Source organism: Penicillium concentricum, assembly GCF_028827145.1.
Source record: "Penicillium concentricum strain IBT 3081 chromosome Unknown utg000001l_segment0_segment0, whole genome shotgun sequence".
NCBI classification, from domain to species: Eukaryota; Fungi; Ascomycota; class Eurotiomycetes; order Eurotiales; family Aspergillaceae; genus Penicillium; species Penicillium concentricum.
In genome coordinates, this window is record NW_026622754.1 from 6844265 (window position 1) to 6857956 (window position 13692).

A 13692-nucleotide genomic window follows, 5' to 3' on the forward strand; every position below is an offset into this window, starting at 1 on the left:
GTCTCCCGCAGTTCCAAGCGACCCAACACGTACGTGCTCTTGTGCTACTTTCACGGGCTTAATCTAACGATATAGAAGACAATGAAGAAATCCAATCACTTGGCCAGATACACAATAATGTCGCATTCAAAATAGATGACATGCCAGGCTTGCAACTATACATTCTCAAAAGTCATTTGCCTCAGTCCATAGTCGACATTGGCATTGATCAACTCGTCAGCTGGGTCCAGCAATATCAATCAACTTCTGCCGATCCTCTTCAATTCGAAAATATTGTGGGCATCCTCCAAGACTATCAATCAAGACGTCCGAGTTTGCTTTGTGTCCAGCTTATCATTCCATGGTACGGGCCATCAGCACCATATATTGACATCAACATTGATTCCAATATGGGATGGAGTGCAAAAATCCAGCTTTCCCTCACACTAGCATATGATTTGAGTCAATTCGTTTGTGGTTCATGGGTTTCGACGACGGAAACAGCGAACGGAAGGTTGGCCTAATAGTATGATCTTTTCCCCGGGTTTTGCAGCAACAAGTACTATCCCATTCACTTTGTCCGTCAATATGTATCTGGGAGGCTCTCCTTCCACCCTAGCAACGCCACCCGGTTTGTTTTGTTTGTTTTGGTTGTTTTGTTTTCGTAGTAACACGGCGCATACGTTTTCCGAAAACTGTATCTTCTCGACGTCGGTCCACTGCGAGTCTAATTCCACATCCTGCCCTGTCTAGAATTATCAGTAAAGACTGCTGCAAATAGCTATGAGTATTTATGATCTACCTCCTGTTTTGCTTTCGCTTCGAGCTTGATACGGTCGTCAATGATGTCATTGACAGGTATGCCGAAGTCTTCGATTTCCGTCTCTCCCATTTCTGAGAGCTCGATCGATGAGGAACTGCACAACGCAGAAAACACGATATATCTTTTAGATATGCCTGATAATCGAACCCAAGGTGTTAAGTCGACATGGCCCACGACAATATCAGTAGCATAGGTGGGAACTTCATACCTAATTCAAGTTTAAAAAACAGATTCTGAGAAATGAGACATCAAGAATAATCGCTTTTCGAATAGGGAAGAAAGCTATCAATATCATTCAGGCAGCCGAGTGCCCGAACTTGGGTAGAAGAGTGGGGCGTTGATGCGTGGCGAAAATTATTTGGATCGCGAGAAAACTTCAATCTTGACTTCAATCTTGCGCGCACCGAGGAGAATATTCTAAGACAACGACCGTCATAAGTCAGATATTGATATGAGTAGATGTGTCAAAATTTTTGATTCGGCTTACAATCGAAAGGCGCAAATATCGGAGAACAACGACCTAACAACATCGACAGAAAAAAAAAGGATGTTGGCGGGGTAGATTACATCAGTAGATGCGGTTACATCACGTGATTGAACCAGTCCAGGACAGAAATCCAGCAAATTCAATGTGGAAGTCCGTATCATCGTTGGTTTGACAACAGCGTATCACAGAAAGCGTCAAAGCCCCGGATAACTAAGCGGGATCCTACTTCTCCTGAGTAATTGAACAAATCACTCCCAAATCACCGCATCAGGCAATCGAAGGAATATGTTGACTGAAATTTGACGACGAAGACGCCTTGGGCATTTGTGCAATTGCCGGCAGAAATTGACACTTTTTAATTAAGGTGCAGAGATCCGCGATGCTTTGCAAACACCCGTCGAATCCTGCAGTTGTTTTATTTAGATTCGTTGCTGGAGCGCTTGAGGCTCTCTAGAAAAAGGCTCAGTCGAGTGATGGTAACAGAGAACCGTGCACGCAACACAGATAAATAAGGCCGTTTCTCCATCCTACCCCGCTGAAAAGAGCACAATAAGACACCCCAAACCGTACAAATCGGCGACTTACGAGTTCGAGCCCTCGCGATTTATTTCTAGTCTTTGGAGTTTCCGAACGGTCCTCTGTCTATTTGCCCTAACCCCGAAGTTATCAAATATATCCTCGGACGAGGGTCGGCTCATTTACCCGCTTACATTTGGCCTCAATGGCTCATCTTACTATCTCTATTAGTCAACCATCCCCACCGATCTTCATCCTCGATCAACCAAGACCACGAAGGATGTCGACGAATTCGGGTTTGCAAGGCCTATGTGGTGTTTGTGATCATTCGAATAACGGACATGGTACAGCACCGTATCCGGCTCGCGGTTGCAGTAATAGGTGGAAACGATGTCAAATTACTGGTGGTTGTTTCAATTTGTCTAACAATTGGACATATCGAATATGCTATGGGTGCAAAGACCATCCAGTGCATATTGGAACATCGACCAAGCTGATGATCCTCTGGGACCACACTATTGAGCCTATAGGCGAACTAATAGTGTGGGAGGGGCCATTGTTGGTGTGTCTCAGTCGACTGAACCATGCTGTCCCTGCATCTGGGAAGAAGAAAAGACAGAGCTTATGCAAGTATAAGTGGATTTTAGTAGGTGGAGTCAAACTGAGGGGTTCAAGCACGGATCAGAGGGAACAGATCCCAAGGAAGGCCATGTTACTATATCCAGTCAGCCACAGGACCCCTGCGTAGTTTCTCGGTAAATATACCCCTTATACCAGAATGGAGCCCACTTAAATCTTTCATTTGGGTTTTTGGTTATAAGCAAGCTGTCATTGTCCTCTGCGACATCGATAAAATCTGCATAATAATGTCACACTAGGATTTATTTGAACGGAGTAGTTGGGTAGGGACAAACTTTGAATACCGACGGTTCGGAAACCTATGAACAGTCTGAGTTAGTCCTTGGGTTGAGATAAACAGCATGTCTAGTGTAGTGAATCAGTCAGCCGAATGTTTCAATGTTGAGAGCTCCAAACGTGTGCAACAGTTCTGTCAAGAGTCGCACTTTTATGTCTCCAAAGGAATCAGGACGATCTCAGTCCGGTCCGTGCATAGTACCGTTGGCCGAACGTTCAGTCCATTCTCTGAGAGTGTCCTGGAATCTAATACCTACATCTCTGTTGCCCCGGATTGCCAACCGAAGATGATGTTGGACTTTAGGACTGAGCCTGCTAGGTTCCGATTAACCCAATACTGATGACAGCCTCCCTGAAGTAGTGTCAACGAAAGACGATCGATGGCACAGTCCTGTTGTTAAAGCCTCAGTTGTACTTTTGGTAGCTTTGAGGTTTTCCAAAGGGCGCAGATGCTCCGCTGCGAGCTTTTGTGTGGGCAGTGGGCCCAGCAATATTGATTGGTTCGAAAGTCGTGAGCGAAAGAAATGCCAATCTGGAGTACGGTTAGTTGATGCGGAACAACGCGTGAATGAAGGCTAAACTCACTGTGGTATATTCAAGAGAAGTCTTTTTGTTTGGCAAAGTAGTTTGGAGGCAGAGGAATGATGAAGACCATTCTTTTTGGAGCAAGTGACTAAATATATATCCCTTTGAAATTTCATCACTTCAGACAGGCATGCTAAGGGGGAGAGGGCGATGTTTAGAGTTCCTAGGATTCGGACGAAATAGCTATGGGCCCTTAGTAGGCTCCTAGGAACGCCCCGCGGGCTCCCAGGAGCCCATCGGGGTATTACTTTTGATTGTTTGTCTTCGGCTTACAGATTACTTAGCAATGGCGCGAAAGACATGACGTTATACGCTCAGGAAAGCCTTCGGCCTGTGCGCTCATTGGCGAGAGAAGTGGTTCATCATCATCACCTGCTGAACACTGATTCCTCCAGTTGCCTTGATACAGAGAAGGGTTCTATATCTTCAAGGAAACCCATCCAATCGCCCTCGCCCTAGTAGTAATCTAAAGCCCGATTAGGGAATTCCTAGGAGCATAGGCTGAAATGGAAAATGATAGGTCAATTGAACAGCCCCGCTGTGAGTTTTTTTACTTGGATAGGATCGAGACCGCTAGACCGAACGGTTACGTTGACTGCGCCAGTCTTTTTTTGATGGGCGATCTAAATGGGAAGGGTTGCACGTGATGGGATTAGCGTGTCGCATTTTATTGATGTAGCTTACTCAGGCCGCTCATCCCTACACTCAGTGAGCACTCAGTGAGCAAATCAGAGTGCTCAGATGATGATCAGTGAGTGGATCAGGGTGCTCAGGGATGATCAGGTGATGCTCAGTGAGCAGATCACGTTGATTATGTAATGGCCCGTGATCAAGTCAGAATACTCAGGGACGTGCTCAGTTTTACTCAGTGATCAAAAAGCGGCAAGAGGTGAGCACTAAAACGGAAAGGGAAAGGTCTCGAGTGCCAGGCATTATCCGGTACATATGCATGACCGCCAGGTCCATCTATGCCTGTTCCACTTTTAGCACTCTCGGAATCCCAGCTACATACCCAATTCATGAGATATCTTCTGAAGGTTTATTGTAATCACTGAATAATATATATCTTATGGGGCTTTAATTCGTATGCATTATAAATGCACAAAGCTGTTGGGATTCAGAGCCAGTGACGAGTTCTCTGTGTCACTTTTCTTTTCTGGCTCTACGATGTACAATCGTTTTGTTTCTGGCAAGGGAAGAGAAGACAGAAAATGAAACTTAGCCCTGCCAAATCACATCCTTCTTCGGAGAGTACTAGGGATGTTCTGAGGTCGTCGTGGGTGATAAAGTTAAGGTTGCCCCGGCCGGCTCCACATGTACCGAACCTTCCAAGGTTGGGAGTTTCCCAAAGTAAACTGCCCACGTGGCTACCTAGTTATCCTTCAGGAAAAGGAAAGAATCCCAAGAAACCAAAAGAATATCAGTTGAATTGTTGGTTTCATAACCTAACCTGCAAACCCTAGAATGAAGCACACTATAACACCTTGCGGAATTAACTCGCTTAGTGCAAAGCCAACAAACAACAAACAATTAAACAATATGGATCCGGTCTGGACAAATAGTTCGACAAAACACAACTCAAAACACGTCAAAAATCAGAAGCATGCTCCATGAAACATTTGAAACCCAAGAAGAGCAGAAAGGTACATAACTGAAAACGCTCAGCACTGGCCAGGGTATTTACGGCTAGTGACGGGGTTAGGGAAGACACCGGCAGCCATTTGCTGCTGCATATCCCACTCAGGAGCACCCTCAGTTTTCCAGGTCCAGTAGAGCCAGCCGGTACCCTTCTCATAGGCATCGAGCTGACCTTCGATGAAGCGACGAAGGTTGGTTCGGTCATTCTCAGGCATAGCAGCCACGGATCCAGTAGACTTGCCCGCACAGCTGCCGATATGACTGCTACCGGAGAAAGTACCATCGTAGCGGGCGCCAATACCCTTTCCGTTCAGGTACTTGGCACAGTCGGTCATGGCACCGGTCCACTCACCAACAACAGTCCACTTATCAGAGGTCTGAACGTGGTCTTTGGCAAAGTTGCACACGTTCTTGACGTGGGTTTGGGTGTCCATGGCGAGAAGACCGCTGTCAAACACTTCGTAGTGGTGGGTGTCCATCATCACATACCAGACACCGGTAGACTGGCTCATGAAGCCGTTCCATGATTCAGTAGGGACGAAGCCGTCATGAATGACGAGCGTGGTGTTCTGGCTTGACTTTCGGATGCGGCCCCATGAATCGTAATAGTACTGTCTCAGACCATCCTGGCTGACTCCACCGGGGATGCTAGGCTCGTTCAAAGCCTCGATGGCAGTCACAACGTCTCCATCGCCTTTGTAGCGTGCGGCAAGAGCTTCCAGGGCATCCTTGGTGCTTTCAACGGTATCACCCTGTTGCCATTTAATAGCGCCGCGCTTTCCACTGTTGTCGAAGCCATTCTGAGAGCCAGGGGCTGCATCGTTGGTCAGTGGTTGTCATGTAATATATATATGGGGAAACGTACCTCCGTGCAAGTCAAGCATGACCTTGAGACCGGCGGAGCGAGCCCAGCCGATGGCCTGATCGAGATACTTAAGCTGACCATTGACGTATGGGTCACCATCCAAGTGCTTCACGGCCCAGTATCCTACTGGGATTCTAACGTGGTTCATGCCTGCCCTGGCGATTTGGTTCAAGTCGTCGGCAGTAATGAAAGTGCTCCAGTGGTCGGAAAGAACAGAGCGACATTGGTTCGCACCCAAAGTCGCACAAAGGGACCACTCATCAACAGCAGAATCGCCAACTGCATCAAAGATGGATGGAGTAATCCAGGGTTCTAATACCAGCCAACCACCGAGGTTGACACCCCGGACCTTGTTGGCGCCATAGTCGAAATTTAGACTACTATACACCGATGTATGTTAGTATGTGTATAAACCCGTGTACAGTAGACCTGTATTGCTGATAGAGAGGTACCACTTACACTGCGGGTGAGGCCTGCACCAAGGCTGCCATTAAAGACAGCCCAAGCAGGGTCTTCTGCGAGAACTTGGACATGGACGGCATACTGAAAGCCCTAACTCGGTCAGATCGAGAAAGTCAGGAGGCTGGGGTTGAAAGATGAAAAATGAGGAATGAAGTATGAGGAATGATTAGATTCGAGTTAAGCTGGAGATTAGCTGCTATAAGTAACTCAATGATCGGTGGCTGATCAGGTGGCCGGATGCAAGCAAACGAAAGGTTACGTGGGCGAGAACGGAAGCCCCCACGGGGCAGAGCAATTGAAGCAAGAATAACGTACCTATATAGATTCTTCTGCTGAATCAAGAAAAAGGTGGAGTGGCCGAAAACAGTAGTGGGTCGGAGTATCCCGGGGTTTGCGTTTTATAAACAAAGGCCTTGTTCTCTTGGTAAGGGTATCTCAGCAAGCGGCTTTGATATGTTGAAGGTGGCTGGACAGAACAATCCGGGGACTGTGAAAACTTCTTGACTTCGTCATCAGGTCTTTTGTTCTATTGTTCTATTTGGAAACTGCGACCCAATATCATTATCCGGGGAAGCTATACTTCACCTGTACAAATTAGGTTCCCCTTGCCATCTCCAACTCAATTTCCATCTGGTCTAGATACTTCTAATATAGACTACACATATTTTGCGCATATGTAATTTAGAGGAAAAGTGCCAACTATTGTTTGCAGCAAAATCTCAAAATCTCACATTCCCTGATGTGATGCTGATCGGCACGTGGCACTTGGACACTTTTTATGGAATGTTATTTCTTGGCAACTTCAAGACGTCCAGCTTGAGCTTGAGCATAAGTATATTTAAGTTAGTATTGGTGTAAAGATAAACTCAAATAGCTTCAGGTTATACAGCTCAAGCTATAGTGGTTTCACAAGACCGGGTATTTTGGGGACTGAGAACGTACATTTCTGTATATTTGCACTACCACGGCCATAGGTTCAATTCATGATAAAGCCCTCATTGAAAGAGCCAAGAGTCATTCGGAATCTAATATACTATTTAATGCGCTCGGAACATGGAGTGGGTATAACCAAGGCAGGGGACCTGTCGTCCTTAGTACTTCCGTTTTCGGCGACAAGTGCATTATATCTGAGACAAAATAACTGTAATTTATGACATGCATTGTACCCCAGATAGCTTCCATGTTACACTGCCACACTCTTACATCCACCTAATCCAGGGGCCATTGCCGACGCGTAGAGCATAGGTCTAGACCTTGCGGGTCTCGGGATTTGAATTTGTAACCTTGAGATCACATTAGACAGAATTCCTGGGCGGGAATGTCAATAATGTCAACACATCGGAATGTACATCCACATGTTTCACGGATCTTGATACTTGCGATCTGAGCGACTAAGTCACTTTCGGCTCAAGAGTTCTTTTTAAGTAGAACAGAGAAAAATAGAAAATATCTTCAAAACTAATGGTGTTTCCAAGTAGCGTGTAGACTAGACGCTTGATTATAACGATGGGCGCCGCTAATTGAGCCGAAGCAGACACCAAGTCGTAGCCTTGTTAATACAAGAACCCTCTCTGACCTTCAATTTCGTTCAGTTGTCTGGTCTGCCTACAATTATAAAAACTTTATGGCAATTCGCAAGGTAAAAAAGTGAACGAGTTGGGATTTCTATACTACACATCTCTTCTAGAGACCATCAAATATCTCTACGAGCTCTCGGATTGAGCCTCAGTAGCCGAATCCAAAGGAGCGGAAAGCCCGACCCGGTCAATAGTCCGAGTGTAAGCGACACCGCCGTTGACTCTGTCCTCGTGCACGATCAAGTCCTTGCGGTTAGTGTCGACAAGCAGACGGATCAAATCCGGACGCATATAGTGACCGCCGAAATCGGCCAAAGACTTAGTCAGATGGATTTCGTCGAGGTCAATCTGTTTAAGTACCGGTTAGTCTGACATTCTGATTAAGACAAAAGCATCATCCACTTACGTCAACGTAAAGAAGTCCTTGGAAGTCTTTGGAGGGGTGAGGAACGAGGTTCTGTCCATCGGGGCCATAGATACGGCCGTTTCCATTGTAGATGTTGGGATCCTCAAGCTCTTTTCCGGGAGGCGTGTTGAGCTTGATTCCCTCGGCAGTAATTGTCTGCCACGGTGCAAGAGTGAACGAGCCAGTCTCGATCGCATAAGCGGGGGTGACAAGCTGAGCATTCTTGTCAGTAATCAGATCAATTCCTCATCGCGGAAAAAAACAAGAAGGGGAAACATACATCTGCGTTTGCCTCGGCCACATTGGTGTATGGGTCCGGGTACTTGAGGGTCTCCTTTCCAGGATACAGAGGCCAAGCAGCGATGTGCACCTGCTCACCGAGCGAGGCAGCGTAGGCTTTCAGGAAAGGGTTCATGTTCTCCCAGCAGTTCAGGTGTCCAATGCGGCCGATCTCGGTGTCCATCACTGACTCGGTAGTGTCGCCAGTGCCATCACCGAAAACAAGGCGCTCGACGTGAGTGGCCTTAATTTTGCGACGGTGATTGATGACATCTCCAGCTGGGCTGATCATAATCTGTGTCGTATACAGACTGGCGAGATCAAGCTCCGAGTATCCAAGAGACACCCAAATCTTGTTGGCTTTGGCTGCCTCGCGGATGCGGCGCATCTCATCCGAGTTGGAGGCGAGACTGTTCTCACGATACTTCTTCAGCAGTGGCAGGCTCTCCTGGTAGTTTGTCTTCCAGGCCCAGTATGGGTAGCCGGGGATCCCTATTTTCATATGTTAGCACATTGTATCCGGCATTGAGGACTGTGATACTAACACAGCTCGGGGAAAGCAATCAGCTTGCAGCCTTCCTTTCCTGCTTCATCGATCCAGTGGATGGTCCGGCGAACGGATTCCTGGAGGTCGAACCAGCCAGGCTCAGCATTGACTGCTGCGGCCTTGTATTTCTTGAGAACGGGAACCATGTTGAGATATTTGTTGGATTGCGAGGAGTGCTTGCTTTGTAGACTGTTGTGTAGAATAAAAGTCTCTCTCTCAAGCTGGAAATGACCTCAATTTATAACAAGTCAAGCTGTCTTGTATGTTGACTTTCAAACAACGCCCTGCACCTCCCAAACCCCGAACGACAGAATAAGCAACATCATGAGACTCGGAAGCGCTCGGATTCGGGGACTGCTCTGAAGTTATTGAATAACGGTCGTCATAGTAGTGAAACACAACTCTGAGCCACGGGAAATGAATACGGGGTTTGCTTCAAGATGGTGTCACGCCAGAGGAGAGTTCCCGGAAGTTTGACATTTTGCATAAGCAAGCATATATTACCTAACCCGGGATCTGTCAGGGCTCTATCTGATTCAGATCATACCATTAGAGGTGAGCCTTGTCGCTGCAGAACTTCGGTGATCCGCCCTAATCCCGGGGTCATACAGAGCTTCCCGGATTGTTCCACCCAAATCCCGATATCAATCCAATCCCGATCATGATCAGTCACCAAGTTAACGGGAGTACGGGATTTGCATTGTTTGAATTTTATTGCATCTGATAGATTTTGGATCTCAACGAGATTCCAAGGTTGAACTGGACCATCGCATATGACCAATTGCCGCGGATTCCTAGACACAGGCAAATGTCTTAACTAGGCAATTGCATCTACGCCGCCATATTCCTGCTCTCTGTTACACGTTGCCTTGGTTATTTCGTTACCTTCTATCACTGGGCTGGATGCATGGTCGATTCCGAGACAATTCACATGTTGGGCGCTGGTATGTCATTCACAATGATTGGTAGTACTAATGCTGTCTGAGGTGGCTAAATAATGAATATGTCTTTACAGCTGGTTTAACGACTACAGTCGAACGTATCTAGACACAAAGTGCTGCCAGGAAAGCGTTTCAAGATCGAACAAAGCAAGGACATTTGGATATACAACCTGTGTACGAAAGCGATTGTCGAGATAGTGACTCCCATGGGTGAATTGATTTTCTACCTATTCCAACATACTATCTAATCATATTCATGATCAGTCCACTCGTCATCTGTCTCTCTCTCCCACAGATCCTCATCGTTGGTCGCTGGATGCTTGACGGTGGTCGCATTTTCGATGAATTCATTAATCCCCTCGATATGTAACAATCGGGGCAATTTGGTATCCTTCTCGGCGAGTAATTTCTCCAATTGCTTATCAAACACATCATCCGGAAGACCCTTGACCTGCGGTTTCATTCCCTTTTCGTACCCATAGATACAAAGCGCTTCCAAGTTTGGTGGGAGATGATCAACAATAGCAAATGATACATCGTCGACTTGATCGACACCGATACCTCGCGACAGGTAGTAGAGGGTATGGATTCCGAGACTCAGATTCTTCACGTTCGTAAGCCCACGAAGGGAGCAAGGCGATGATCGACCACCCTGGAGCTCTTGGAGTTCATCTGCCCACTCCTGCTGATAGGCGAGTTCGGATCTCGGCGATGGGTCATCGCTGTTGCCAAAGAAATGTTTTCTAAAAGTAGGGTCGAATGTCTCCGCTAGTGAGGTTTCGGCCTCGACATCCAAATCCAGATGTACCAACGAATCGGCATGTAGGAGGAGCGCTTGGAAGACGTGATCCGGGCTGAACATGCTCAAAATGCCATCCCTCGAGCCTCGGCCACCGACCGCATACGTAAACGCTTCCAGTCGTTTGGCCGACTCAATGACCCGCACCAGGTGGTGGTAATCGATATTGGAGTTACGAATGGTAATGCTGGTGTAATTCGCGGATCGGGGTGGGGGCTGAATACTCGACCTGTGCGTGCTCATAATCGCGTCGACTCGGATGGATTCTACTGCGGGGAGCCGGCGTACCAGGCTGAGGCTGCCATACAGATCATAGGGCTGGTAATAGTGCCAGTGATGGATACTTGTATCAGGATCGACAAGAAATCGGACCTGGCGGAGATGATGCAGGAACGGCAGGGTCTCCTGTGGGCTACTGTTCGCCCGGTCTAAGAAATGCTTGAAGAAATGATCACTTTTCCGGAGTGGAGTTCCATTGGCTTGGGCGGCTAGTTTTGTGAGTTTCGATGGTTCCTGGCCGACAGGGCAGAAACTCAACGATTCTAATAGTTGCGAAACGCTGACTAGTAATGCTGCCAATGCCTGGGCGAGGAACGGGGCTCGTGGGTCATTGTGGCTAATCAAAGTCAGAATCAAATATTTCTTTTGGGAATGTGCCAGCGAAGTCATCGAGCAGAGAATGGGGGAGGGAAATACAGCCTTGCTCCATACTAGCCGGCCTCTGTAGTAAGATATTAAGCACTTTCTCCTGTTCCTCTGGGCAAAAGCCGGTCTGCCTAATCGCCGCAGTCAGGCGGACCTGGACCTTTGATCGAAGGGACTGTTGCGGCGGTTTGGCTGTGTATCACTGCACAAATCCATAATCTAGCGACGGGGATCGGTTGAGCTCTATGTGGCGAACATACCCCCCATACCGAGGGGTTTTGAGGATCGATCGGAGAATTTTGAAAGCCACTGCCAGATCCAGGGGCTCTCGGAGTTTCACGCGGCGGTATTTGCGCCGATTGGACATGTCACAAAGCTGATGCCAGCGGTGGCATTGTAGAGACAGCGCTGCTGCATCGGTATGAGATGGCAGGTAAGATAGGATCTGCAGGAGGATTTTGTCTGGAAGAGATTGGAGAAACATATTTGATACTGGGAAAGTCCAGTGATATCAAAAAATGCAGTCTTTCGTCGAGGGGCAGGAAAGAGAGAGAGCACATGCTGTGACGGAATGGGCTGTAATTCGGGTTTCGGGGCATCATGGCCCTTCTATATTTGCTTTCGCCAGTTCTACGTTTGAGGTTGGCTTCTAGGACTAGTATGCACAGGATTGGGATGGCGTATTGTCTACATGTATGGACCAAAACGAGGTGTACAGTTACACTACGAAGTGTCAACACCGATCAATATTCTGCCAGCAAATTAATTGTAAACCAATCAAAATTTAGGAGAACTGGACGGTGTGCTTTTAGTAGAAGGCGGTAAATCAGGGTGCCAAACCTTTTGCGTAATCATTGTATCATTGAAGTTTTCTGTAATTTTGTTATATCATTTCCGCCCTTTTGAATAAATTCAAGCTCTGCTGAGAATATTCTTAACTCTTAACTCGGTGCAGTGGACGATCTTTATTATCTGTTTAAGAAACTTTTAGGAAACTCGAGAGCCACCTCTTACTCTAGAATCCCACGTCGGTAATACTTGCGAGCGTTTGGCATTAGGGCTCCAACCCGAAACGGCAAAATTGGATATAGTAATTCACAGGCCCGTTTACAATATATGAGGATCTGCACATCTTGTTATTTTCTTGCTTTGGAAAGTTAACTACCAAATAAATACGCATAAATGGATCTAGACATGAAAATTCTCATCGAACTTTATCTATAGCGCAGCTGATCAATGGCTTGGCACAATGAAAGTGCTTCGGTCGATAGCTCTGGTTGGGTTTCTGTTATTGTCTATAACTAGTGCTCTCCTGTGGCTATTTAGCAATGCAGGAACAATCTCAGGAATACGTCTTATCCAAGCTGGTTAGTTCAACTTGGGCTCATTCCGACCATATTTAGCAATTGGACCGTCCTGTCTACATATATAGCATTGGCTGCTGTGATCAATAACCGGACCTGTTGTACACTTGATTAGAACAACACTGCCAACTATCATTTTATTCTTGCAATATTCTTAATCAGGGCTAGCGGAACCGACCAACTGACCAACTGACCTACGATTTGAGACCGGCTCCAGATACTCTACATTTGGGGTCAGTCATATTTTCAACAAAATCAGCATCTCAGTAGCGTATTCACTTGTACGGTACCTCAACAACGGCAATTTACAGTGGACTAAATGTGGCTATGTTACTTTTGTTATTATTGCAAGAATTAGGAGGTTGCTTTTGCTGGTGAGCCTTAGTTGCTGGGGGTAAATACTTAGCCAGGAAGGAGGTCATAGATCGGGTTCGAGACACATAATGATTCAGCCCACCGGGGTTTTCCTAAATCAAGAACATCAAAAAGGATTTGTTCCTTTACCTCAAATCTTCCTTAAATCGCCTTTCTATCACACCATTATTCAAGTTCAACAAATCTAATTGGAACCTCAACAAGACCTCGGGGCTCACTGTAAGCCCCGCTCGTAGAACGCGGGGAAGAACGTGGGCGGAGCACCCCCGAAGCCCAAAAACCAGCCGGCTAAACGACTCGCCAATCGAGACGAGAGGATCGTCGCGCCAAGCCAGACTCTGAGGGTCAAGGCGGCCTGTCTTAACTCTTAAATTGAAAGCTGATACAACATTAAGCTACCACGTCGTCAGAGACAGCGGGGTGGCGCGACATTCGTCCGTCATCAAGAGTGTAAGTGAATGATATATCGTAAACGATCATGGCCAGACA

At 46.9% G+C, this 13692-nt stretch overlaps 4 protein-coding genes across 4 annotated transcripts; all 4 read right to left on the reverse strand.

Moving 5' to 3' along the window:
- Positions 1–458: 458 nt before the first annotated feature.
- N7517_002640 (uncharacterized protein) lies at positions 459–871 on the reverse strand (the record flags this gene model as incomplete). The annotated part of the gene is made up of 2 exons (XM_056720370.1): positions 459–728; positions 782–871. 2 exons carry the CDS (start codon positions 869–871, stop codon positions 459–461), a joined length of 360 nt encoding a protein of 119 aa, XP_056584505.1.
- Positions 872–4966: 4095 nt separating this feature from the next.
- exg1 (glucan 1,3-beta-glucosidase) lies at positions 4967–6350 on the reverse strand (the record flags this gene model as incomplete). The annotated part of the gene is made up of 3 exons (XM_056720371.1): positions 4967–5757; positions 5809–6188; positions 6268–6350. 3 exons carry the CDS (start codon positions 6348–6350, stop codon positions 4967–4969), a joined length of 1254 nt encoding a protein of 417 aa, XP_056584506.1.
- Positions 6351–7973: 1623 nt separating this feature from the next.
- On the reverse strand, positions 7974–9225 carry N7517_002642 (carbon-nitrogen hydrolase family protein; the record flags this gene model as incomplete). Its single annotated transcript, XM_056720372.1, has 4 exons — positions 7974–8195; positions 8254–8466; positions 8534–9024; positions 9078–9225. 4 exons carry the CDS (start codon positions 9223–9225, stop codon positions 7974–7976), a joined length of 1074 nt encoding a protein of 357 aa, XP_056584507.1.
- Positions 9226–10264: 1039 nt separating this feature from the next.
- On the reverse strand, positions 10265–11948 carry N7517_002643 (uncharacterized protein; the record flags this gene model as incomplete). The annotated part of the gene is made up of 2 exons (XM_056720373.1): positions 10265–11540; positions 11725–11948. The coding sequence occupies 2 exons, from the start codon at positions 11946–11948 to the stop codon at positions 10265–10267; spliced, it is 1500 nt and encodes a 499-aa protein (XP_056584508.1).
- Positions 11949–13692: the final 1744 nt, after the last annotated feature.